The sequence below is a fragment of the Perognathus longimembris genome, chromosome 4 (genome assembly GCF_023159225.1).
Source record: "Perognathus longimembris pacificus isolate PPM17 chromosome 4, ASM2315922v1, whole genome shotgun sequence".
NCBI lineage: Eukaryota > Metazoa > Chordata > Mammalia > Rodentia > Heteromyidae > Perognathus > Perognathus longimembris.
In genome coordinates this window covers 31,997,933-32,025,616 of record NC_063164.1, presented here as the reverse complement: position 1 = coordinate 32,025,616, position 27,684 = coordinate 31,997,933, and the positions used below count along the sequence as shown (strand labels likewise).

General features: G+C 39.9%; 1 protein-coding gene and 1 long non-coding RNA gene across 2 annotated transcripts in view; both read left to right on the top strand.

Moving 5' to 3' along the window:
* The first annotated feature begins 3,524 nt into the window (after positions 1–3,524).
* Plcl1 (phospholipase C like 1 (inactive)) overlaps positions 3,525–27,684 on the top strand; it is a 312,974-nt gene continuing 288,814 nt past the window's right edge. The window contains exon 1 of the mRNA XM_048345027.1: positions 3,525–4,252. Coding sequence (XP_048200984.1) covers positions 4,016–4,252 — 237 coding nt within the window. The 5' untranslated portion in view covers positions 3,525–4,015. The remainder of the gene's footprint in view (positions 4,253–27,684) is intronic.
* LOC125350430 lies at positions 6,492–7,444 on the top strand. Its single transcript, XR_007210743.1, has 2 exons — positions 6,492–6,624; positions 6,843–7,444. It is a non-coding gene; the product is annotated as an uncharacterized LOC125350430 (long non-coding RNA).

Below are 27,684 nucleotides of genomic sequence, written 5' to 3'. Positions count from 1 at the left end.
CTGAGCTGGCCGGACCCTATAGGGTCAGATCAGGGGGATGGGTCACAGGAAACTTCCAGTCAAGCACTTGACTGACAGGTTCAGTAACCTATAGGCCATGTGCCCACCCCTGTCTCTTGGGATTCAGAAACACCCATTACCTGGGTATGGGACTTCCCTTCCTGTAGGAATCCAGGCACACCCATCAAGACAAGACAGTACAACTTGCCATGTGACCAATGATGGTCCTGGCCAGATATGACTTCCATATTACACTGGAGTGCCCCACCTACCTGGTCTTTGATTTTGAGAAACACATATTCAAGTTTGTTATATCTTGCTTGGTTATAGGTATCCTTCTTTTAGTTTTATCACTGCTTTCTCTGGATCTTCTCATTTCTATTCTAAAATGAAATTCTAGGACCCCAGAAAATGAGAGGTTCTATTGTTTTGCAAGTGATAAGATCATTTCTCTTTACCACAGCCTTGCCCTGGCTGGTTTTGAATGGGAATCCTCAGATCTCAGCCTCCTGAGTAACTAGGATTACAGGCATGAACCACCAGTACCTGGCCACAAATGTTCATGTAATATGGAGGTCAGATCTGGCCAGCACCATCATTGGCTGTTGAGGGATGTCAGATTGACTCCATCTCAGATTAGTTAAAGAGAGCAGAAGCCAACTCCATCTTCACTAAGATCTCCCGATCCCTATCCAGGGAAGTTCCCATTGTGATAAGATTGTGTAAACTGCTTGACCACCTGTCTAGTGGAATGCTCAAGGTTAAACCTGTGCCCTCCCATGAGTAGGCATATCCGCCTTCATCATGTGAGCCCCACCAAATCTGTGCGTCAAGTCTAACTAAAATGATAGGTTGGTTCAAACAGTTACTAGGAGGCAAATTGTAACTCCATTGGCCACCTGTGTGTGACCTGGCACGCTCTGTAAGTGTTGTAACCTCATTAGCCACCTGTGTGTGGCAGGCTTGACCATGTGGTGTTTGCCTTTATAACCCCACCCTGAGTGTGGCCCGGGGCGGGCCGTCCCAGCTCCCGAGTCTGGGCTGTTACCCTGGCTGGTCAGTATACTTTTTGCTTCCCCAATAAATCCATCTTTTTACTTGAGACTGTCTCTGAGTGGTGGACTCTTGGAGGGATGGGGGATACCCCTCCCTCGGACCCCATTACAATTTATTTATTTATTTATTTTGTCAGTACTGGGCTTTGAACTCAGAGCTTCATGCTTGCTAGGCTGACACTCTGCCACTTGAGCCACACCTTCAGTGCCTAATTTTTCTTATTATTTTCTAGATAAGGTATCTTGAATATTTTTGTCCAGATTGGCCTCCAATTATGATCTTTCTGCTCTTTGCCTCTCAAGTAGATAGGATTACAGGTGCTGGATAGGATTCAGCCACTGGAGCTCAGTCCTCATTCCACAAATGTTTATGGAGCACCTACTCTGTGCCTAGCATGGTTTTGGTAGCTGGAGATAAACCAGTGGATAAATGTCAAGATATTTTTGCATATGGAAATTAAACTCTATATTTTAGTGAGACAGAAATAGGGGGTCAGTAGGATAGATGATATAAGCAAACATTTCCATGGACAGAGCAGTTTATTCACAATGATAAAAATCCTCTAAGGAAAGAAAAAAGCAGAATAATATGAGTGACAGCTCATGTGGAAACTTGAGATTTTTTTTTGTCAAAGCTTCTCTGAGGTGGTGACATTCAAATTGTCTATTCTTTGGTTTGTCTGCCACCTCTCCCACCCTTGTGCACTCCCAAATTCCACATTTTCAGTGCCAGTGATTTCCAGTGTGATTTGGTCTAAGAAAAGGGACAAAAATTATGGATAAAAATAATCCATAAAGGAAGACTAAATGGAGGGCAGGAATATGGTTTTAGCTTCTGACTTAATCAACTTTGACTTTTTTACCAAAGGGGGGGGGGCAGCCGGATGTAGGTTATATTTGTGAGGACAGTTAAAATATTTCCTCTGTAACAGATGGCAATTCCTTCAACTAATAGAAATGAATGGCTTTTGTGGTGGGGTTAAATTTGGAAATGCTGTGGTTCCTTTCACTAATCTGTTGTCAAAACACACTGGTTGCAAAGGAAACTTGTCCTGTACACCACTGAGTGGGGAAACATTTGCTGTTCAGGATGTAGTTCACATTTTCTCACTAGAGGGTGGTATTGGTTCTAAAAACAAGATCACAGTGAATCTGGGCTGCATGTTGTTTAACGAAAAGGTAGTTCCAAGCCTTCTCACTCTACCCTAGAATTTGGTAAATGTCAAATCTGAAACCTTCCAAGAACCTTTTCCAATTCTGGCTTGTTGCAGTTCCAGAGGAGCCAGATAAAATAGTGAAGACACTTGTAGGAGTTGGGTGACAATTTCTATATTTAGCTACTGCACTAAGTAACTAGTAGACAGGGCTCCCTGGTCCTCTATTCCCTCTGCTAACTAGAAGGGCTGCCCTCAATGATCCCTAAGTGCCCAGCTCAGAAATACTGAAGTTCCAACAACCTTCTGGGGCAAAAGTTTTGAAGAATTTCTTGTGCTCTTTACCAGACTTAGGAGGAAGTGAAATCTTAAATTATTAGATTGGTAATAATTAAACTACAATTCAATGCTGCAATTGAGGTTTAATATATATTTAATGCCAAAAAACCTTTAAATTGGCAAGGCTTCTATCACAGAGCCTTAGAACCATTGTTTTCATTTAAGCATTAACAAAATTAATTACAATGACTTAGTGAATCATTCAAAACTACATCTCTCCATCACTAGCTTGTTGGAACTGAACAAAATATATTCATATAAAATTATCTTAAGGAAAGAGGCCGAACTTTTTGTCAAACAGGAATGATGTATGGTAGGAACCTTATAATTCACCTTCTATTTATCTGACTTCCATGTAATTTGTAAAGAGCCACTTCCAGAGGGATTTATTCGGTTGAGTTTCCTTTTACCCTCACCCCTTTTTACTTCACTCCTTTTCTTCACCATCGTTTATTCACATTGCAGAGTCAGCATTAGAATCTTTTCCTAGAACCTGAAATGTGCTGTGGAACTCCAGGATGCCTAGAAACCAGTTTTATCTTTGCCTGGACTTGACCTCTCAGGATTGGCATGAGGGCCAGCAGTCAGACCCAGACTGTGTCAAACTTAACTCTTGTCACCATAGATGCCTTGACATAATACCTGATGCCCTCTTTGCGTCCCGATTGCATTGTTTTGGGGACGAAGGTTTCCTCGATCTCCGCCCCCTGCATTTGTCGCATCTTCAAGACGGTTTGGCACACCACAACTTACTAAAACACACCTAGGTACTCTTTCTCTCTCCCTGGAGTACTCGAGCCACCGAGGGCCAGCTCTCAGCGACGGAGCGCATTCCATTCTTGGCGCTCGGGCACACCCCTCCGCAGTGAGGATTGGCCAGGCCGACCCCCGCTCTGCGAGCCGAGCCTCCTAAGAGGCCCGCACGCCTGCCAATCCCCACGGGCTGTCAAAACAAGTCTTCCCTCCCTGTCACAACAGAGCGGAGTGGAGGCCTCCGCCGCAGCTGCCGCCACGGACCACTTCCTGGGGCCGCTGCGCCGCGGTCAGGCGGCGGGCAGGTGGCGAGTGCGCCCGCCGGCGGGCTCCGGCTCCGGCTCCTCTGTGGCCGCGCGCGCGTCCCGGCTCCCGAGGCCGCCTGGCTCGGCGCCCGGTGCCTTTTGTCTGGTGCAGAGCGGGCGTCGGCTTCCCATTTCGAGTACCTCGCGCTCCCTTTCGCCTTTCCCGCAGCAGCCTCCCGCGCACATCGCCTCCCCGCCCGACTGCTGACCTTCGGACCCGAGCCCTAGGGAGTCTCAGCCCCAGCGATGTCTCCTCTCCAGAAAGTTGCGGTTGCCGCTGCCGCTGCCGAGCGCTGAAACAAAGTCTGGCGGGGCTGCCTCCCGGTGCCCGAGCGCACCGGTGCTCAGCGGCCGGACTCCGCGGCCGGGCGTGCCGCCTCCCCGCCGGGAGTCCGAAACGCGCCTGGCCATGGCCGAGGGCGCGGCCGGCAGGGAGGGTCCTGCCCCGCCCGACTCGGCTGGGGGCGAAGACGACCCCCGAGTGGGCCCCGATGCCGGGGACGCCGCAGCGGGGGTCTCCGGCGGCCGGATGAGGGACCGTCGCAGTGGGGTCGCGCTGCCGGGCGCTGCCGGCGCCCCGGCCGACAGCGAGGCCGGCCTCCTGGAGGCTGCGAAAGCGACCCCCCGGCGCAGTAGCATCATCAAGGTAAGCGGAGGCGCAGCGCCCCACAGCCTGCCTGGGTGTGGGTGCGGGTGCGGGTGCGGGTGGGCCGGGGACCCCCGGGGAGGCAGGATGTACCAAGAGGTACACCGGCAGGTTGTGCATTGTTTTTCTCCCACCTCCTTCCTAGTGCAGAGGTCCCCAGACTCAGCCCTGGGTGATGGAGGGTGGTCCCTCCATCTCCCCAACAGTGGAGGGAAAAGTTCCGCTTTGCGTCTTTGCATTTTGACGGATGCTTCCCCTCATTTTCCCTGCAAGGCTCACTAACCCATTGATGGAAGAAGGGAAGACTCAGGATAAATGCAGACCCAAGGGATGGCTCTGCACCCCTCTCTGCTCTCCGGGGAAGGCTAGCCTTCCACGAAGAGTAGAGGCACAGCTTACACTGGAGTGAAAAAAAAAATTCCCTCCAGACACAAATGGTCCGGAAATCCCAAGACGCTTGAACTTTCCGGTAGGCAGGCAGAGGTTTTTCAGCCGACCCTAAGGCACTGTTTTTTTTTTTTTTTTTTTAAAGCGACGAAATAGCTCAGAGTTTTGCCATTGCAAAACGCACTGCCGGAAGGCAACCAATCCCCAAGGTTCACCCATAGCCTGTGCGGTTACAACCACATACAGGGAAACCACTTCCCGCCCCCACCCACATCCCCTCAGGATTTCTTTTCCTCCATCTGGCAAGGAATTGGTAAACCTTTCATAAACCTTCCTTCCAGTGGAGAGCTTGTGTCCGCTGAGATTTCATCTTTTGGCTGACTTTGGGGTGAGGTTCTTTGGGGGTGAGCTCTGGCAGAGGCTGTAGAAAAGGACTTCTTAGCCCAAATGCTTGTGGATAGGCGTGTACTTACTTACATATGAAACGAGAGCTGGTACACCAGTCAGTATGAATACACACACCTATGTGGATACATCAGTACACAAATACACCAATGAAGACAGTGAAAGATGGATTTGGAACTACCTGTTCAGCTTAATGAGTTACCGGGTGTGCCAGTACACTTGGGATACTTGCTTAGGTTGAAAGTGTGTAACCACTGCATAGTGCAGGTCTCTTTTCCCAGCTAAGGGCACCAGTGTTTGCACCCATAGTTCTCAGTTTCACATATGTGATCTAGGCTGTTCCCCAACATGGGCACTTGGACATTTAAAACCATTGGAGAGAATTCTGATTTAAAAAGTGAATAATAATTTCAAATAACTTGTTTCTGGTGTGTGTGTGTGTGTGTGTGTGTGTGTGTGTGTGTGTGTGTGTGTGTGTGTGTGTGGTCTTTTGATTGCAAAGGAGGATTGTATTTTGGGCGTGAATTTGGATAGTAGATGTGACCACTTTTTGGATAAAAGACAAACCAATGCAACAGCAATACTTACAAAACTATATGCTGTAATGCTGTAAACTGTACAACTCATGGGGGGGGGGGAAGGAAATGGGGAGGGGACAGGTGGGGGCAAATGAGGGAGGAGGTAACAAGTTGGGTAAGAAATGTACATACTGCCTTATGTATGAAATTGTAACCCCTCTGTACATACAGCACTTTGACAATAAATAAATAAATTAAGAAAAAAAAAAGATGTGACCACTTTTTATATGTGTATGTGTGCTGGTCCTGGGGCTTGACCTCAGTGCCTGAATACTGTCCATGAGCTTTTGTGCTCACAGCTCATGTACTACCATTTGAACCACAGCTCTACTTCTGGCCCTTTCGTAATGAGATAAGAGTCTCACAGACTTTACTGTCAGGGCTGGCTTTGAACTGTGATCCCCAGATCTCATTCTCCTGAGTAGCTAGGGTTACAGGTGTGAGCCATTGGTGTCTGGTGACTTTTTAAAACCACAAGTCAGAAAGCATATTGCCTTGAAACATTAAAAAAGTCACTGAAATTAGGAAATAGACATTTTGGATTTTAAGATATTGATACACCTGTGTGTTTGTGTGACAATAGACACTCTAAGATGGTTTAAAGTATATGATGATAAAAACGGCAGAGTTATATGTGCTGTAAAAATACAAGTAATGATGCCAGGCACTGGTATCTCAGGCCTGTAATCCTAGCTACTCAGGAAGCTGAGATCTTAGGATCTCTGTTCAAAGGAAGCCTGAACAGAAAAGTCCCTGTGAGACTCTTATCTCCAATTAAACACCAGAAGTGATTATGTGGTTCAAGTAGTAGCGTGCTAGCCTTGGGCACAAAGAGGCTCAGGGACAGTGCCCAGGCCCTGAGTTCAGGCCCCACAACCACCACCACCACCAACAAAAGAAAAGAGCTCAGGGACAGTGCCCAGGCCCTGATTTCAAGCTCCACGACCACCACCACCACTAAAAAAATACAACTATAAGAATATAGAAATTCTTGCAACTAAGGTTGCCACTTTTTTTTTTTTTTTGCCAGTCCTGGGGCTTAGACTCAGGGCCTGAGCACTGTCTCTGGCTTCTTTTTGCTCAAGGCTAGCACTCTGCCACTTGAGCCACCGCGCCACTTCTGGCCATTTGCTATATATGTGGTGCTGAGGAATTGAACCCAGGGCTTCCTGTATACAAGGCAAGCGCTCTTGCCACTAGGCCATATCCCCAGCCCTAAGGTTGCCACTTTTAATATTGCATTGTATAATATACTCAGAAGGCTCATTGCTGAATAATGGGTGCCTCCTTTCAAGTTTCTTTTTGTGACTAAAAGGAAGGGAGACAGCAGAGTATAAACTTTTCCCTATATAGTTATAACAAATAGATATTTAGTAAATGATCTTTAAAATAAAAATGAAATTAAGTATATTATTAAGTTTGATTTAATTGAAAAGTCTATACATGATTAAAAAAAACTAAATTTTGCAAAGGACTGTGAGGACTGTTAACTACTCCATACTCCATCTTAGAGTCCACCCTCATAGATGTTGACTTATATATCCTTTCAAAATACTCCATGCATTCAGAAGTGTATATGTCACTTTTTTTTATTACTCTGATAAAACACCCAAGATAACAACTTAAGAGAGAACAATTCATTTTGACTCATGGTTTCAGAAGTGTCAGTACATCATGGCAGAGGGGCATGGTGAAGATGAAATATTTACATCATGTCTGAAAGGAAGCAGAGAAAAAGGGAATGCGAGAAGGGACCAGGGCATAGTCCTAGAAGGTGTACTCCCAGTGAACTATTTCCTCCAACGAGGCCCCAGATTCTACCTTTCATCACATCTGAATAATGCCCTCATACTGTGAATCTATGAACAAATTAATCCATCTATTAGGTCAGAGACTTTGTGATCTAATAGTTTCTGGAAATGCCATCACAGAAACATCCAGAGGAGTGCTTTAATAATCTTCTAGGACTTGCTAGTTGAATTGGCAATTAAGATTATCCTTCTCACCTGTATATGTATGCATATCTGTGACAAACTATTGAGGTTCCTGTTTTATTTGATAAAATGTGGCTTTATTGTTTTTATAACTTCAAATTTAATTCAAACATTCTTGATGCCTAGAGGATTGTTTATATTTATTGTGATGAGCCATTTTTTAAAAAATATTATGTTTTTATTATCTTTGAGTAGTTGTACACAGGGTTACCATTCAAGTATAAAACATCTTGATTGATATTATCCCTGAGCAAATAATTATTTACCAGTGACCTGGTGGGTCTTCAGTAGGTAGAGTTGTTTGTTCTTGTAGGCCTTTATTCTCTCTCAGGGAGAAAGAAGCAGGTGCACTATTACATTCTCTATCTTTGAGATCAAGAGGTTTTTTTTTTTTGCTGATATTTTGAACCTGGTAGGACACAGTTTGATAACTTTAGTATAGTAAAATTAATAAATTCTTTAAGAAATCTCAGTCACTTTTCATTGTAAGAAAATACCTGAGCAAATTGACTTAAAGGGGGGCAGGTTCATTTTGGCTCATGGCTTCTTGGCTCTGGCCCACGGTCCCTTTGCTCTATGTTTTGGGTCTGTAGTGAAGCAGACTCCATAGCAGAGGATAAAGGCTATCCTTATGGTGGCCAGAAAGCAGAGGGAGTGAGAGGAGGACCAGGGACACAATAAACCTTTCAAGGGTACAGTCCCTCCAATGAGCCACTAAATCCTAGTTTCTACTACCTTGCAATAATAACATCAAATGATGAATCCATCAATGGATGAATCCATTAATTAGGTCAGAGCCTTTGTGATCCAGTCCCCTATGTAAGCCTTACTTATGAACTTTGTTTTGAGGACCAAACCCTTAATATATGAGTTGGTAGTGGTGGGAGAGAGCATATCATATCCAATCCATAATATCCTATAAGAAATTACTAGGGGGAGGGGGAAGGGGGGAATGAGGGAGGAGGCAACAAACAGTACAAGAAATGTGCCCAGTGCCTAACGTATGAAACTGTAACCTCTCTGTACATCACTTTGACAATAAATAAGAAAAAAAAAGAAATTTCTAGTACATGTTCTTTAGAAAGAGAAAATGCATTTGTCGTAGTTTTGCCAAATGTTTCTTTTCTTTTTTAACTTGGCATTGAAATGTATACAGGAAAACAAAAGGCTTACTACATTTTCTATTAAAAGTAACTACTATTCCAAATAGCCATGGTGCAAAAATAATTGATATTCATGATCACAATCATCATATATTAAATGTCTTTCACCTCTTTTTAGTGTATTGTTTCCATTTTAATTATTTTAGTGCTCTTTATTAACCTGAATATTAGATAAATCAGAATAGTGCATTCCTCTGTTCAGCCAGAAAACAGACTGTCTTGTGTTAATACAAGGAATGTTTTCTGTAAATTTGCCCTTCCTAATTTGAAACCATGTGTGTAATGGAGAAAACAATTTCCTTCTGAGCTACTGAAAACAATGGCAATGTTTATCTGTACACATCTTTTGAAAGTCTTTCTACTGTTATAGTGTTTCTTCCCTTAAGCTTCTAGTCTTAAACTTAAAAAATTTCATGTAAGAAATAAGTTTTTCTTTAATACATTTTGCATTTTTTCTGTGTTGATTTTTCCAGCAGCATTGACATTGATAAATGCTGCATTTTAAATGTTTTGCAATATACCACAGTAATTTAGTTGAGTCAATTTTAATTTCTTCCTGACTTATGGCTTAAAATGATAAATTAAGAACATGCTAACAGGTAATATCTAATAGTTGTGTACTATTTTGTGTTTGATTATATTTCTAGGTAAGATATATGTTAGACCATTTATCTATCTGGTACTTGATATCAACCTTGTAACATTTAAAATATTTAACATTAAATTACAGCTAATAGCTTTATATTCTGTAATACTTTGGAAAAATAAAGCAATGTAGATTATTCTTTGTACTCAATGGTAGGAATGGAGATACATACATGTTTAAAAGTGATAGCTGATTTATATTCCAGTATGTATGACATGTTGATGAGTCTACTTGGTTCTATTTTATTTTGACTCCACTTAGTATGGATTCTCTAGGCAAGGAAGAGGTGGAAATTGTCATGTGAATCTCATGAGTATGGGTACATGATATAAAGCTTTGAGTTGAGAATGAGGATCTGAGACAAGCATCAAAGCATCTAAAATAATGGTTAGCTTTAGTGTTCATGCTTTACTGTTGCTTTGTCATGGCCAGTCTCATTCTATCTAGGTTTCTGAGCTGCAACTTGAAGGATGTACCTTAAATACAAAACATAGCAAAGTTAGGGCTTTTCTCAAGGGATATGGGGGATGCAATTCACATTAAATGCTGCCTACTATGAGTCAGGTATTAAAGTAGGAACTTACCTCACAGTAAGCCCTCTAAAGTTGGGGAGGCAGAGAGAGCTCTTGATGTATGATATTTGGAGACAGAATTCAAAGCCTTAGCTGTTTAACTCCAGAGCACGTATTCTTCATCTGATTTTCAGGTTAGAAACAATCAGAACATGTAAGAGAGTGACTAAAGAATTTGAATCCTGGGCCCCAAGATTTGTGGGCTACACTGTCCTTCTTCACCTTCTTTTCAAATTCAGAACATTGGAGTTTGATGACTCAGGAGACGGATTACAACCTTTCTCATCTTTGGACATTTTGTAGGTCTGTGCTGCATTTGGAAAGGTAGAACAATTTGGGAAGTGTCAATATTTGGGCCCCACCCCTCTTTTAACAATCAATATTATAGCACACACCTGTTGTTTTCCACTGAACCCATTTCCCCTGTTCCTTCAGACAGTGGGTTGTGAGAAAGATTATAGTTCCATTTATATTGAAACATAGAGGGAACAAATACCTGGAACACCGAAATAATATTATTCTAGGGGAGTGAGACATTACAGGATCTTCAGCAGGAGCTCTGAAAGTATTTTTTTTTCAAATTTTTATTATCAAACTGATGTACAGAGAGGTTACAGTTTCATACGTTAGGCATTGGATACATTTCTTGTACTGTTTGTTACCTTGTCCCTCATGCCCCTCTCCCTCCCCCCCTTTCCCTCCCCCCCCCCAGGTGTTCAGTTCACTTACACCAAACAGTTTTGCAAGTATTGCTTCTGTAGTTGTTTCTCTTTTTTTACCCTGTGTCTCTCAAATTTGGTATTCCCTTTGAATTTCCTACTTCCAATACCAGTAAACACGGTTTCCAATATACTCAGATAAGATTACAGAGATAGTGTAGGTACAACCACAGGAAGGTGATACAAGAACATCATCAATAATAGAAACTACACATACACATAGGACGTTGAAAGTAGTTACAACTGTGATATAACAATTGTTTCCATAACATGGAGTTCATTTAACTTAGCATCATCTTATGTGTTCATAAGGGTATAGCTATTGGGCCTTGTGATGCTCTGCTATGGCTTGCCTAAACCTGTACTAATTATTCCCAATAAGGGAGGCCATAGAGTCCATGTTTCTTTGGGTCTGGCTCACTTCACTTAGTATAACATTTTCCAAGTCCTTCCATTTCCTTACAAATGGAACAATGTCATTCTTTCTGATAGAGGCATAAAATTCCATTGTGTATATGTACCACATTTTCCTGATCCATTCGTCTATGGAGGGGCATCTGGGTTGGTTCCAGATTCTCGCTATGACAAATTGTGCTGCGATGAACGTTGTTGTGCTGGTGGCATTACTGTGATTTTGTTTGTGGGCTTTTGGATAGATACCCAAAAGTGGGGCTGCTGGGTCATAGGGGAGTTCTATATTGAGCCTTCTGAGGAATCTCCATACTGCTTGCCAGAGTGGCTGAACCAGTTTACATTCCCACCAACAATGAAGTAGGGTTCCCTTTTGGCCACATCCCCTCCAACAGTTGTTATTATTAGTTTTCTTGATATATGACATTCTTGCTAGGGTGAGATGGAATCTCAATGTTGTTTTGATTTGCATTTCCTTTATGGCCAGTGATGTAGAGCATTTTTTCATATGTCTCTTGGCCATTCTCATTTCCTCATCAGGGAAGTTTCTTTGTAAGTCTTTAGCCCACTTGATGAGGGGGCTATTGGTTCTTTGCGGTTTTGTTTTGGAAGAAGGTAATTTTTTTAGTTCTGCATATATTTTAGAGATGAGGCCTTTGTTGAGTGTCCGGTAAAGATCTTCTCCCAGTCTTTGGGCTTTCTGTTTATCTTGCGAGCTATGTCCTTTGCTGTGCAGAAGCTCTGCAGTTTGATGCAGTCCTATTTGTCCAACCTTTCTTTGATTTGTAGCCTCTGAAAGTATTTTTATAGGAACAATTATGAGGGGAAATGAAATGGGATTGAAAATTGCTTAAAGTTGTAGGGATGCTATGAGTTCCGTAGGCTTTTGTAGATTGATTTGGAAATGATTCAGAATTTATAAATTACCCAACAGGATAAATATGTTAAAAACTCCAAGTTACAAACTTATGAATGAATATCAAGGCAAAAACCTGATTATTCAGTGGAGCTGTCCAGCTGTATCTATAAGGGGAGCTATGAGTGTGTTCCTTCAGTTGGGGTTCAATTTGGGTTCTCCTGAAGTGTGAGTCATCTGTTTAAATAGCATAGGACCACTTAGATGGCTTCAGTTTATGAGCATTGAACCACTTAGGCAGCTTTGGTTTATTATCCCAACAACATCAGTCAGAATGTTTCCTGTCTCTAAATTTGCCATGTAACTATAGTCACAGTTCAGCTTAAAGTACTTGCTTCTTATTGTTTGGCTTTTCTTATAGCACCTCCTGAGAGAACTAGTAACAAACTTCTGGTGAAGAACAGCCTTGTTATACTCTGACAAGACAGTTTTAGAAGTGCTTGTTAGTCAGTGATTGTTGCTATTAGTATTTATATTGTCTGTTTTTCTTTTTGAAGACTACATGAAGGTTTAAAAAGTATAAACTAATTGCATAGTCATTGAGAAGTGAAATACATATTGTGATTACCACTGAGCAGTTATTTTCCCAGACTCCCCACCTTTTTTTTAACAATAGAGAAAACAGGCAATTAAATTTTGTACAGTAAAATGTCAATTGGACATTTATTACCAAATAGTGCCTTGAGCACAGCTGGGAATCATGAAAAGACATCAGGAGACTGCTGACCTCATCTTTTAACTGCTTCGGCTAATGCCAGAGCAACTGATGAGGCTGATCAGGAGCAGCTCAACAAGAACCAAATCATCTTTCCTGCTCCTGTAGTCACTTCTGTCAGCCTTAGTAACTATGAATATTGAAAATAATTCCAAGTTCAGGACTAATGTCCAAATGGAGATATACTTCTGTACATCTAAATAGTTATCATACATCAAATGACTAAAAATTAGGAGTAAAGTGGGTTTTGGAATGTACTTTTGGGATTCATCATCAGCATCTCTATGAAATAGAGAGGAAAAATAATTTGATGAGTCTTTCAACTTAAATGTAAGATAATAAATCAATAAATCTTACCTATAGTGAGATCTGTTAGTTCTGGAAAATCTCTTATTTTGTGTGTGTGTGTGTGTGTGTGTGTGTGTTATTGCTGACCTGGGATTTGAACTGAAAGCTTTATACTTGCTAGGCAAGTGATTTACCATTTGAGGTATGTTCAGGGCCTCAAAATCTTGTATTTTGAAAAGTGTGTATTTTTTTTTGTGTGTGTGTGCTAGTCTTAGAACTTGAACTCAAGTCTAGCACTCTACCACTTGATTCACAGCTACACTACTGGCTTTTTCAGGGTCTGGGTGCTGTCTCTGAGCTTCCCCTGCCCCCCCCCCCCCCCAGTCCTGGGGCTTGCACTCAGGGCCCGAGCACTGTCCCTGGCTTCTTTTTCTCAAGGCTAGCACTTTACCACTTGAGCCACAGTGCCTCCTCCAGGTTTTTCATTCATTTGGTACTGAGGAATCAACCCAGGACTTTATGCATGCAAGGCAAGCACTCTACTACTAAGCCACATTCCCAGCCCTCTGTGTGCATTTTTGTTCAAAGCTAGACCTCTACCACTTGAGCCACAGTTCCATTTCCATCTTTTTGGTGATTAATTGGAGATAAGAGTCTCATGGACTTTCCTGCTTGGGTTGGCTTCAAACTGTGGCCCTCAGATTTCAGTCTTTTCTTTTTTTGCCAGTCCTGGGCCTTGGACTTAGGGACTGAGCACTGTCCCTGGCTTCTTTTTGCTCAAGGCTAGCACTCTGCCACTTGAGCCACAGTGCCACTTCTGGCCGTTTTCTACATATGTGGTGCTGGGGAATCGAACCCAGGGCTTCATGTATACAAGTCAAGCACTCTTGCCACTAGGCCATATTCCCAGCCCAAGATCTCAGTCTAAGAGTAGCTAGGATTACAGGTATGAGCTACCAGAGGTCCACAAGTGTTTAAATAATATAACAAAGCTTCATTTGTAGTATGGTTGAATCTTATTCACCTCTGTATTCTACGTAGTTCATCTCTGTATTTCAGGTCTCCCAATAGTACACAATGGAGTTTATGATGATTATTGACTATATTAAGCCAATAACAATTAGGACTAAGAGCCAATTTCTGTAATCACAACATTGTGTTCTAAGTACTTCCTAATATATTTCATCTAACATTGATGGCTACAAAATTATAGTATGACAAAGTATTGGAGTAGGATTCCATAATTAGTTTTATTTGTATCACCTTATGTGTGTAGTGGGTGGGTTTAAGAGTTTGTTTTAAATGTACTTTTTTTTTGGTGATGCCTTTCTTAGGGCTTGAACTCAGAGCCTGGGTATTGTCCTTGAGCTTTTTTGCTCAAGTCTAGCACTCTACCACTTGATCCACAGCTCCACTATTGGCTTTTTTTCTAATTAATTCGAGATAAGACTCTCAAGGACTTTCCTACTCAGGCTGGCTTTGAACCATGATCCTCAGATCCAGCCTCCTGAGTAGCTAGGATTACAGGCATGAGCCAGCAGCACCTGGCCCTAAACAGTACCATTTTGGCTTATCTCATTCATCATTGGTCTATTGTTATTTTGAAAAAAGTAGGATTATGTATGCTGAGTAGAAAATAGCTATTATTTATACCATCATTATCTGTCTGGAAAGAACAATTTTGAAAACAATGCAATTTATTCCAAACAAAAATCCCATAAAACTAAAATATTTCAATAAATGTGTTTAGCTTCCTGAGTTTGTACTTGGTAATTTATGAAAGTGTGCAGCTATTATAAGCAATGATGTTGTTTGTTCTTAATCATACAACTTTGTATTCAGAGTTCAGAATGCCTTTGAAAGATAACATCTGCTATGTTTATTCTTTCATTCTGACCTTTTTCAAGAGCCTTTTAAAATATGCTGATTCTGGATCGAGCACAGACTAAGCCCAGGCAACGTGTACAAGTTGACGCCGTTGGTATTATTTCCAATGGCACAATATCCTGGTTAGACATGTGGGAATTGTGATTTACCGGGAGTTTGGGGAACTAGATATTCTCCAAGTTGGAATATCTTTAGAGGACATGGCAGGATATAAGTGCACAGAGAGACAAAGAATATTTTATGGATAGTTGGGACCAACATTTTAATGTCGAATTTTGAAAAGCTAGAATGACCATGTTTAGGTATTATTGCCTAAGACCTTAGTCACCTCAAACCAAAGTAGGCTACTCCATTTCCCACGCCTCACAGTTGGTGATGAAGATGTGTTTCTCAAATGCACATAGTGGGGGTAGAGAATGACGTATCACAGCTGTTGTTCACATGGGGTCTCCTTTGACTCAGGCTGTATCAGGATTATACATAGGAAAAGTGAATCTGTCATAAGAGTGACTTGTCCTGTTCTCCTTCAGCTCTGCCTAGATTGTGCATTGAGGAGACAGAAGAGATCACTTGATGTGTATGTATATGACATCTCTCTCCTTTAAGTTTCCCTCGATGAAATGTAGGCCTGTTAATATCCTTGAATCTACAATTTCTTAATTACCATTGGCCATGACTAAATTTTGGAATAGTTGTAATGTAATATCCCAAATTTCTAAAACCAAGCAATGCTAAATTTTTGAATATGTTGATCTGGCTGGATTGGAGCAGGGAGGAAAACTAAGTATATATAGCAAGTTAATTCTTTTTTTTTTTTTTTTTTTGCCAGTCCTGGACCTTGGACTCAGGGCCTGAACACTGTCCCTGGTTTCTTTGTGCTCAAGGCTTGCACTCTGCCACTTGAGCCACAGCACCACTTCCGGCCATTTTCTATATATGGGGTGCTGGGGAATTGAACCCAGGGCTTCGTGTATACGAGACAAGCGCTCTTGCCACTAGGCCATATTCCCAGCCCTAGCAAGTTCATTCTTATTGTTCTGCAATGAAGGCCACCACCATTGAGCTAGAAGCCTATCTGTTATTTAAGTTGTAATTCATGGGATTCTAGGAAAAACCAGTGATTTGAGGTGCTTGTTTGGCTTCAGGGTTTTAGTTTCTAACTCTTGAAAATCTTAAGCATTGGCTTCTTTTCACTGCTATACAAATTGCTACAAAGTTAGTGGTTAAAACAGTATACAGTTATTATCTTAATTTTTAGAGCCATTATTGTGTTCTTATATGCAATGTTAACATAATAAGGTTTCTAGCCTGTATGGCAATGTAATATATTAAAATAAGAATAAAACCTACAATTTCCTCAGTGCTGCTTCTTAGTACTACTGATACCAAAATTTTATTCCCATGTAAGCTTATCTCATAGAGAATCAGTTGCCCTGTAGCTTTAAAGTTAGTTGGATCAGATTTTAGAATGTTTTCATATAAAGCCTATTAAAAGTCAAAAGAGGCAAACATTTCTCTTCATGGAAACTGAACAATGTCAACTGGGAATGTATGGGCTTACTGGTGTTACGGCACTACGAAAAAATTTAGAATCATAATTTAAAAATACCTGGATGTAGAAATTAAATATTTGTTTATATGAAGTGAAAACTGCACATGACATTTTAAGTTCTTAAGAAAATATGTAGAAAGACAAACTGAATAAATTTTTAATGTGCTTACTATCTTTGGAAAAATGTTTTCCCCACCACAAGCTACAAAACCATTTCTCATGGACATGAAAGCTTAACTATGCTTATCAGACTGTATATGTCTTAAATCTTTATGTAGCTAATTAGTGGTTGAAAATAATTTTTTTTGGCCCTGGTTGGTCCTGGGACTTGAGATGAAGGCTTGGGCACTGCTTCTGAGTTTATTTTGCTCTACTACTTGAGCCACAGCTCCACTTCCAAATTTCTCTGTGATTAATTGGAAATATGTGTCTCATGGAGTTTACTTCCCTGGCTGGCTTTGAACCACAATCCTCAGATCTCAGCCTCCTGAGTAGCTAGGATTACAGGCCTGAGCCACTGGCACTTGGCTAGTGGTTTAAATTTTGATACTTAATTTTTACAGTTGAACACAGCTTACCCATTTTACAGATGAAGTAGTAGATGAAGGTAGATTGTCTTATTCCTATAAGGACCTTGGTTCTATGACCCATAGGCTGTCTTTGGGGTTTACTCAAGTACTCCCTCCCACCTCCTGTCATTTGGATCTTTTTCTTCATAAATTGTTACATTGTCAGCTTTGTGGAAGTGTATAGTCAGTGTTAATAAGGAAATAATACTGTTGGTGGTACCTAGCTCTCTTGTTTTCTTTAGATGGGTGGCTTGATCTACATCTGAATTCAAAATATCAGGAGGGGGAATACTTTTGAAATATAGTACAACTTTGTTTGAAGACAACAGAACCTCAGCAAAAGCTATTAATCAATAGAGGATTGGAGAGGAATGGAAGAGAATGAAGTGGAGAAGGTTATTCTGAGCAAAACATAATATATGTACATCTGAAATACCACAATGAAACCCCTTGGTGTACCTAGTACACACTAAAAATAAATAACAGGAAAGTAAAACAGGCTTGGAAATACAGAGTAGGCAGCTAACAAAGAGGGTTATGGTTCATATAAGATAAAAACTTATTTCTCAGATAAGTAAGAGTAAGTGGGTTATTCTACTTTATGAGAAAGAGGAAAAACAATGGCAAATAGCTTCCTTTTTAAAGAAGTGGCTTGTAAGCTACACATACCACTTCTGCTCATATTCCATTGGCTAACTAGTCATATGGCCTCACCCACCTGCAAAGATTGGTAGGTGTACTATCTATCTTGTGGTCAGTGCTTAATTTAAGAATAGGAATTTAGGGGTTGGGAACATGGCCTAGTGGTAGAGTTCTTGCCTCGTATAAATGAAGCCCTAGGTTCGATTCCTCAGCACCACATAAACAGAAAAGGCCAGAAGTGGCGCTGTAGCTGGCTCAAGTGGTAGAGAGCTAGCCTTGAGCAAAAAAGAAGCCAGGGACAGTGCCCCCTGAGTCCAAGCCCCAGGACTGACCCCTCCCCCCAAAAAGAATAGGAATTTATTGTTAGTAAAGCAAAGAAGAGGAGACTCTCCCTTTTTGTTAAGGTTAAAAGAATTAATCACAGTATGTATGAACCTAGGTAATGTGTCAAAGTATTTTTGTGATCTGATAGAGTCAAACATCATTCCGTTCTTTTTGTTGTTCACATTGGTCTGGTTAAGACAATTGACCCTCATATGGCTCATGTCCTATTAGGTTCTGTTTCAAAATTCTATCACATAAGCATGGACTATGCTTTCTATCCCAGCTTGTAAATGTCTACAAGTGGTGAATATAGAGAACCCTTAAATAAAAGTGATATGGGCTGTTTTGAGACACTACGGTGTCCCACACTGTGTGAAGGAGTTTGTGGTGAATTTCTTAGGAGAATTTTTGTATGGTATATTTGTGGTGAATTCTTTTAGGGGAGCCTTTGGAGAGTATTTTGCACCAAATCACACAAGTGCAAGGAACCTTCTAGATGCAGCAGGAACTCCTCTAGATGTGTAGCATTAGCTCCCAGTCAGCAGGGAGCTCCATCTATTACCAAAGGGAGCCAATTCAATTTTTCAGGCTGCTTTTGTTGTCTGGAAAAATTCTTATGGTGAGCCAAGTCAAGTTATTCTCTGACATATTTCCTAGGCAGTCCTATTTCTACCTTTGGGAGCCATAAAGAGTAAATTTAAGTTCTCACATGACAGCTCTTGACATATTTGAAGGGAGTTATGTGGGTGTCTCCTCCCACACTCTCACTACAATAATAACCCCTGACATTTATTGAGTGCTTACTATGTTCCAGACACTGTTCTAAGCACTTTACACGTATCATCTCATATATTTCTCACTAGACTTACGAAGTAAGGACTCTCTACCCCATTTCCCAGGGAAGGAAATTAAGCCACAGACTGGTTCACATAATGGCAAGTTCCCTAACATTGGTTGCTATGCTGGAAGTACTATGGTCTACTATAGTAGACCTGCCTTACTAATATAGTAACATCATTTAAAAAATAAAGTTCTGCATTTGGGTGTGTACTGTGCTGTTTTGACCATTTGCTTGCCTAAAATTTCATCTTTATGAACAATGTATACTTTTTTATTGCTTCAAGCTGATTGAAATGATAGAAAAAGTGACCATTATGCCCACCCAGCACTTAAAGGACATATAAAACTTAGAAAAAGCAACTAATGAAATAGCCTCCTCCTTAGCTGAACCAATTTCACCTTAGAATTCAATTACATCTCTGAATTTTGTCTTAACTGAACAAAAGGCTTCCAGTGGTGTCAGACTTTTGGTTTAGTTGAATTATGCTCATTTCAATAAATTTTGCCATGTTCTAAATAGAAAATTTGGATGAAAGCATAAGTGTTAAGAAATAATATCTGACTCAGGTTCAGGTTTCAATCCCTCTCCCTCTGTGTTTGAGGATTGAACCCAGAGCCCTGTGTTTACTAGGAAAGTGCTCTGCTGCTGAACAGTAGGTATCTCTTGTTCTCAGCTTGCATAGTTAAATATTTTGTTTTCCTTATTGGGGGAGCTCATAAAAATCCAAACTCTGACACTAGTTTTGTGGTCCTTCCAAAGACAGAGTACAATGGACTATGTAGACTGTGACCTAAAATAAATAATAACCAAGCTTAAAACAAATCCTTACAATTAAGAAGTGAACCTTACAATTTATGGTTATTATGAGCAATAAGAATGATTTAAGAGTCAATGACTCATGCCCATAATCCTAGCTACTTGGGAGGCTGAGATCTGAGAATCAGGGTTCAAACAAGCCTGGGCAGAAAAGCCCCCCTGATACTTTTATCTCCAATTAACCACTTGAAAACTAGAAGTAAGGCTGTGGCTCAAAGTAGTAGAGCACTAGCCTTGAGTGCAAAAGAGCTCAGGGACAGCACCCAGGCCCTGGGTTCAAGCCCTACAACTGACAAGAAAAAATAGAATGGTTTAAGAGGGTAATGTCATTTTTTTCTGCTGCTTTTTAATTTTATTTAACTAAGCTGCTGAAAGTCTGAGATGCCTGTAGTCTGTTATTTTAGATGACTGTTACTACCAAGTTTTTATGGATAAGGTGCAAGTCAGCAGGTGGAAGGGGGTCTACAGGATGTAACTTTTTCCTTCCTGTTTCTTTATACACGTTATGTTTAAACACAGCTTCCTTTACAAAAGCATCCTGACAGAATTGGAATTTTGGCTCAAGTCCTTGTGCAAACCAATCATAAATTCTACATAAAAGGAAGTCAAAAGAACTATAGATAAAGTATTACAGTAGCATGCCACTGGGTCCAATTCTAGCACTGCACAGTAAACTTAAGTCTAGGGACAGTTTTACTAAAAGTTTTAGGATAATAAGCCCGTTCATAGAACACACAGTCAGTATTCTCGTAGTTTATCATCTATAACCTTGATCTTGACAAGAATAAAATAATTAGAATTTACCTTACAAACATCGAGGGATTACTTTTTTTTTTCTGCCTGTGTTAGTCTCATCTCACCAACTCAAAAGAAAAGAAACACATTTTAGACCTTCCATGTATATTCTGTAGCTCTACTTCAGACATGTACTTGATTTACTTACTCCTTGTCCTTCAAAATATTGTATGGAGAAAATCATCTTTCATCACAGGAAGGGATCCCTGCCCTGAGACAATGTGGTCTGTTGCTCTTAGGTTCACATTACTTAATAGCAACTTGCATCTTTGGGAGATAACTTGGGTTGATAAAGAAATACAACACACACTAGAAATTTTGTTCTGAAACCTCCTACTTGCTTCTTACTATCTGTGCTTAAATTTTTTTTTCTGACCTTCAGCCTCTTCATTGGAAAAATGGGATTTTTTGCTTAACCTTTTTTTTTTTCCTTTAGCCCATTGGGAAATTGGCAAGCCTTTACTTGATGCAGTACTGTGTTGCAATGGGCACACAGAAATGGCCTCAAGAGTTGAGAGAGTTCTTGAATGAGATAATTGATGCCTATGATGTTTCATTAGTACTGGTTTCTACAAACATAGACCTCCTGGAGTAAGTTCACAAGCAACTTCAGGGACATGAAGGCCTTGGCCTTTGCAAAGCTCTCTTTCCCATCCTTGTTCTACTTAGTCAAAGCATGTTACTCTTCTTGTTGTTTTTTTTTTTGTTTGTTTGTTTGTTTTGTTTGTTTTTTTGGCTAGTCCTGGGGCTGAACTCAGGGCCTGAGCACTATATCCCTGGCTTCTTTTTGCTCAAGGCTAGCACTCTGCCAACTTGAGCCACAGCGCCACTTCTGGCCTTTTCTGTATATGTGGTGCTGAGGAATCGAACCTAGGGCTTCATGTATACAAGGTGAGCACTAGGCCATATTCCCAGCCCCTTAACCTGTTATTTTTTAAACAAAAACTTTCAGTGTAGCTCAGGCTGGCCACAGACAAGTGATTCTCCTGTCTCAGATTCCTCTACCACGTTTGACTCTAAAATGGGATTTTTTTTTTTCAGGCAAGGCTTGGGCCCTGTCCCTGAGCTTTTCAAGGCTAGTGCTCTACTACTATGAGCCAGAGCTCTACTTCTGGCTTCTTGGTGGTTAACTGGAGATAAGAGTCTCATGAACTTTCCCTATCCCAGCTGGCTTTGAATCACGATCCTCCAATCTCAGCCTCCTGAGTAGTGAGGATTACAAGTGTGAACCACTGGCACTCAGCCTTCCCTTCTGTTTTCTTAAGATGCCTGTCCTATGATAGACATGTCAGAGTGAGGAACTATGTGGGCCATCTTCTTTTCTGTGTTTTATATTAAATATTATTAAACATGTGCTTGTTATCTTTGTTTGGAGCCAAGGTCATTGGAGTTAGTCTCTACTAAAAGCCTTTTGGGCAATACTAATCATTTTTTTATTTCACTATACAATGTATTTGGCAAAATTACTTTTAATGACTGATTCACTCATGAATTCACTGATGCTTATTTGTGTCAATACTTACTGTTTTACAAATAGATATTCAAGGGTGAAACATACATATATTCTATACCCAAAATGTTAAGACCTTTATGCCAGATATAAAATAGGTGCCACCACAGAGATCTGATCTCCACAGTAGGCACTGAAAATATTTGTTAAATGAATGAATATACTGAAGTCTGTCTAACTGCTGGGTATTTCCAAATCTACATATTTTCCTTTTTCTGTGTTCTTCATTGTGTTTTCTTGTCAAAAGAACCATCATCTCCGCAGTTATAATTGCTACCAGTTTGGTTCTCCTCTTTCATCTCTTCTCTCTCCTATCAACTTCAGCCTATGCGTGGGTTCTCTTGGTCCAGCAGGTCTCTTGTTCTCAGTGCTGCTTTAGTTCAGGCTACTTCCATGCTTAGCCTCTACCACTACAGCATCTTTCTAACTGGTTGCTCTGCTTCCAACCACTTTCTCTTTTAATTCAATCTCCAGCATAGTAGCAAGAGTATTGTTTCTAAATGGCAAATGTAATTGCATCATTTTCCTGCTAGAAACTTTTTGTCAGCTTCTTACTATCTTAGGAATAAAATACAAATTCCTTCATAGGATTCAGTGTGAACCGTGCTTTTCATTTTAGCTCCAACTTCTACCTATTAGTGATGTTTCATAAAAGTGCCCTGCTCATAGCTGCTAAACCTGTGTTAATTATTATTTACCTTCCATATGCATTCTGTGTGAATGTGGAGTGTGTGTGTGTAGGTACTAAAGCTTGAAAGCTTGAACTCAGGGTCTGAGTGCTGTCCTTGAGCCTTTTTGTTCAAAGTGCTCTTACCCACTTGAGTGACAGAACCACTTCTGGCTTTTTGGTGGTTAATTGGAAATAAGAGTCTCATGGTCTTTCCTGCCCCATTTGTCTTGGAACCATGATCTTCAGAACTCAACCTCTTGAGTAGTTAGGGTTACAGATGTGAGCCACACTCAGCACCTATGCATTCTTAATGCACAGGTAGAAGGAAAAAAATAGGTCTTTTCAAGAGCATTAAACATAGGAGGTTAGAAGACGAGAAACTCAGAGTTGATAAGAAGTTATACTATTATCTAGATGTTGGGAACTAGCTATCATGATAGAGTAAGAAAGTTATTTCATCATTAACACTTTTGATTTTACTTATTTTCTTATTTTTAAGTAGTTATACAAATAAGTTTCACTCAACATGTCATTTTATGAGTCCATTATACTTCTGAAACATGTGCTTTTGTGTTGGTTTTAAAGAATATTTTAGTAGAGCACATAAAAAGGACTTCTGTTTAATCTTATGATGTTGTGTTTCCTGAGATTATGATCTAGTTTGGAAAAGTCACCAGATATTGACTTCTCAAGATTTACATTGTTGTCCAAATTTCCCCACATGGTCATGGCACTGTTGTTAGGCATTTAGGTAGCTAGCGAATTTCCTTAAATTGTGCCTTTTAGTCAATGGAATATGATGACTCATAGGGAATGTAACTGCTTTCTGTTTTAGCTTTCTGATCTTTATCTTTTTGTACGCAAAAGTCTATTTCTTACTCTCATAGATTAGCAAATGTGCCTTTTCAAAAGGAGCAAATAAAATTTAATTTAATTTTGCTGACTTTTTATGTCTAGCGTGACAGATATTAACAACTTGAGGTGAATTGTTTAGGTCACAATTTAAAGATGAATAGAGAAAAATTTTGCCACTAATGTTTTTCAGTTGTACTGGTGGAATTTGGTTGGTGGATCCACTTTAATTTGCTTGGGGTAAATAATTTTTTGAAATAATATCTCACTGATATTTCTATTAATAGTCCTTTACACCATTTGCACTGGTTGGATTTATTTTGTAATTGTTAACTTTCTTTGGGATGGTATAAATACTACATAGAAGGCTTTCTTACATTCTTAAAATGTTTTGATGATCAAAATTACCTTTGAGTTCAAAACTTAAGTTTACCCAGGGTAAAAAGAAAAGCACAAAACATTTTTAGATGCTTATGTGTTTTTAAATCAGATGTTTAGTTTTTTTTTATAATTAATTTACTTTATTGTTATTATAGAGGTGATGTACAGAGGGATTACAATTACATGAGTCAGGTAATGAGTACATTTCTTATTGTATAGTGCCATCTGTTCCTAGTCCCTTCCTCTTGTCTCCAGTCATCAGTGACCAGTGATAAACTTTTAGTTTTAAAGTTTTTTTAAATGTGAATGTTTGATTAAGTAAAATTGTTTTCTAACATAAAATTTAAACATTTTAAGAGTTTCATTATTGTAACTTAAAAAACAAGTGTGTTTTGAAAAGAAACATGCAGTAATGATAGTTTAGACATGTGTATAAAATCTTTTGAAAACTTAGATCTTCAATAAGCTTTGTAAAACATCCACATAGTAATGTGAATTGCATTTGTATATGCAGAAGATTGATTATTGTGATTAATTTCATAATTACATATATTAATCCACAATTATAGATTCTTATTACTGCCAGTTCGGTACAAACAAATACTAAAATCTTTTATGTCCTCTTAAGAAGCAAATCAAGAACAAATAAAAATGAAAAAAAAACAGAGCATTTTAAAATATCCTAATACAATTTCACAAATGGCCAACACTTTCAAAAGTTAGGAATCCCATTAAATTTATCATAGTCCATTACACATGTTGCCAGGTGATTAAATGATGTATAGCACAAGGCATAATTTATGATGCTATGTTAATGGTGTGTTTACTAAATAGAATAATGAAAAATAGTAAGTATAGTATTAGAAGTGCTGTGGTAGCATTGGAAAAAATGAAATATAAGATACACAGTTAAATTTACATTTCAAAAAAAAACAATGTACAATGTTTAGTATTTATTATGCAAACTTATTCTTGACCTAAAATTTAGGTTTGTTTTTTTTTGCCAGTCCTGGGCCTTGGACTCAGGGCCTGAGCCCTGTCCCTGGCTTCTTCCCGCTCAAGGCTAGCACTCTGCCACTTGAGCCACAGCGCCGCTTCTGGCCGTTTTCTGTATATGTGGTGCTGGGGAATCGAACCTAGGGCCTCGTGTATCCGAGGCAGGCACTCTTGCCACTAGGCTATATCCCCAGCCCCTAAAATTTAGGTTTTATTTGGCACCCTAAATTTTTATTTAATTCTAGAAGCCCTAGCTATAGATGTTGGGAACCATTATAAGTAACAGTAAAGATACAGCTTTTTCTGATGGATTGATTGGAATTTTTCTATTCTATCAGAATCAAGTAAAGAAGGTCTTGGCTAACAGTTGATGACTTACAGCTAGAGCTGAGATCTGGATTAGAGAATCAGGCTCTGGAACCACTACTCTGTCACTGCTTTTCATCTACTGTTGTTTTTGGTTGTGAAAATAAAATTAATGCTGATATTCCACACTATTCCCTCCTGTATCACCACATTTTAATCATGTAAAGTTGAATTTTTACATGACTAAAATAATCAGAATACATGTTACATTAAGAATTTAACAGAAACAACAAATTGGATTTTATTTTCCATTTTAAGGTTTGCTTTTTTTTTGGCCAGTCCTGGGGCTTGGACTCAGGGCCGGAGCACTGTCCCTGGCTTCTTTATGCTCAAGGCTAGTACTCTGCCACATGAGCCACAGCACCACTTATGGCCATTTTCTGTATATGTGGTGCTGGGGAATCAAACCCAGGGCTTCATGTATAGGAGGCAAGCACTCTTGCCACTAGGCCATATTCCCAGCCCCAAGGTTTGCTATTTTTGACATGAAAGTTTTGAAGAACATGTAGATGTTCATGGTTTTAGTTTGTGGTATTAATCAGTTTACTAAATGTTTTTGTGTTTACTTCATAGTTAATAGCAATCAATTTGCCTTCCATTTTCTTGTTAAGATTTGTGCCGCGCCACTGGAAGGTGCGAAGCATTGGAGCAGCATGCTGCTCTGCTTGTCTCTTTGGTTTGGTCAGCCTCTGTGCCACCTGATGGCTATCGGACATCTGGTACTCTCTCTATGTGTGCTATGGGATATATTATTTCCCATGAGTCATAGAGTTTCCTTTTATACTTAATCCTCACTAATAAATAATTATACAGGTATTACCTAGAATCACTACATGTGATAATTCATGATCTCCATTCATTCAATTGTAAATATAAACACATAAAATTTAACAGTTAAAAAAAGTTCTTGAAAGTGAAGCCCTTTTAGAGGAAAACATCACATCTTCTATAGTGAAATGTAGGCTTTGAGATGTTTGAAATGAATGAGCTTTTTCTTTCTTCTGGTCTTGGCACTTGAATTCGGGGCCCAGGCACTGTCTTTGAACACCTTTTGCTTAAGGCTAGTGCTCTACCACTTGAGCCACAGCTCCACTTCTAAATATTTTTTATATCTTGGTGCTTATATGGAGATAAGCATTTTACAGACTTTCATGCCTACGCTGGCCTTGAACTGGAATCTCCAGATCTCAGCCTCCGGAGTAGCTAGGGTTATGGGCATGAGCCACCAGTGCCTGGTGACTTTGGTTTTTAAAGCAAAAAACCTTTTTTTGCTCTAGTGAAACCTTTCTTCATATGGACAACACACAACAACACACATTTAGAACATTTAAAAGTACAGAAGAAACACTGATAATTTCAGGCTATATGCCTTCACCACTTCCTACAGACAGATGAATGACACTCCCCCCCCCCCCACTCCACAGGTGTGATAAAGATGGGAACTGAAGAATGGGGCATGGATAGCCAGGATAGGAGAGAACTGATAGGAAAACATCTTATAATATCTATATAATGAACCACTGAATCAACTAATTAAATAGCTCATTTACATAAACAGAATTAGAATGTACACTGTGAGCTAAAATTGAACTTCTGGGAAAGTTTCAGTTTTATTCCAAAATCTTTGCTGGTCTTTAATTATCACGCATTAGTTCTGAGTTGAAACAACATGAATCGAGTTAGAATATCATACAACATAGCCTCACTAGCAGAGGGAAATAAATAATAGTATTTTTATTTGAAATTGGGAGATCCTTTTGCCAATTTTACTTTTTCAATCATTTCTATAATACCTGGGTTCTTTCAAAAGAACAAAGGATCATTAATAAATTTAATTCGGCTATTTAGTAATTCTTAGATTCTTGAATTTGTATGTGATGCCTAAGGTTTCTTTCCTGAGCAACTGGAACTGACAGGTTGAGTTCAATATGAAAGTATGTAACATCCACGTTGGGTCTGAAGGAGGCATGGTTCTGAAGATGCCCACACTGAGAAACTATTTTCTTTTTTTAATCAGTTGTGGGGCTTGAACTCTGGGCCTGGGCACTGTCCCTAACCTGTTCAGCTCCAGGCCAGCACTCTACCACTTAGTGTCACTTTCTGAGTGATTTATTGGAGATAAGAGTCTCATGGACTTTCCTGCCCAGGCTGGCTTTGAACTGTAATCCTCAGATCTCAGCCTCCTGAGTAGCTAGGATTACAAGCATGAGCAACCAGCTCCTGGCTTGAGAAACTATTTAAAAAAATTGTTGTACTGGTGATGCTAGCCAATTTTGTCATTCACAATGCTAACTTCTCTTTGGCTGTCTCAACAGGTCCATATGATAAAATTCCTCTGCTGTCTTCATTTAGATAGGCAGCTTTTCTACTTTTGAGGAGCATTCAGCTTCTCTAAAGAAGCTCTCAAGTAATGAATCATAAGAAGCTTAATGACTTT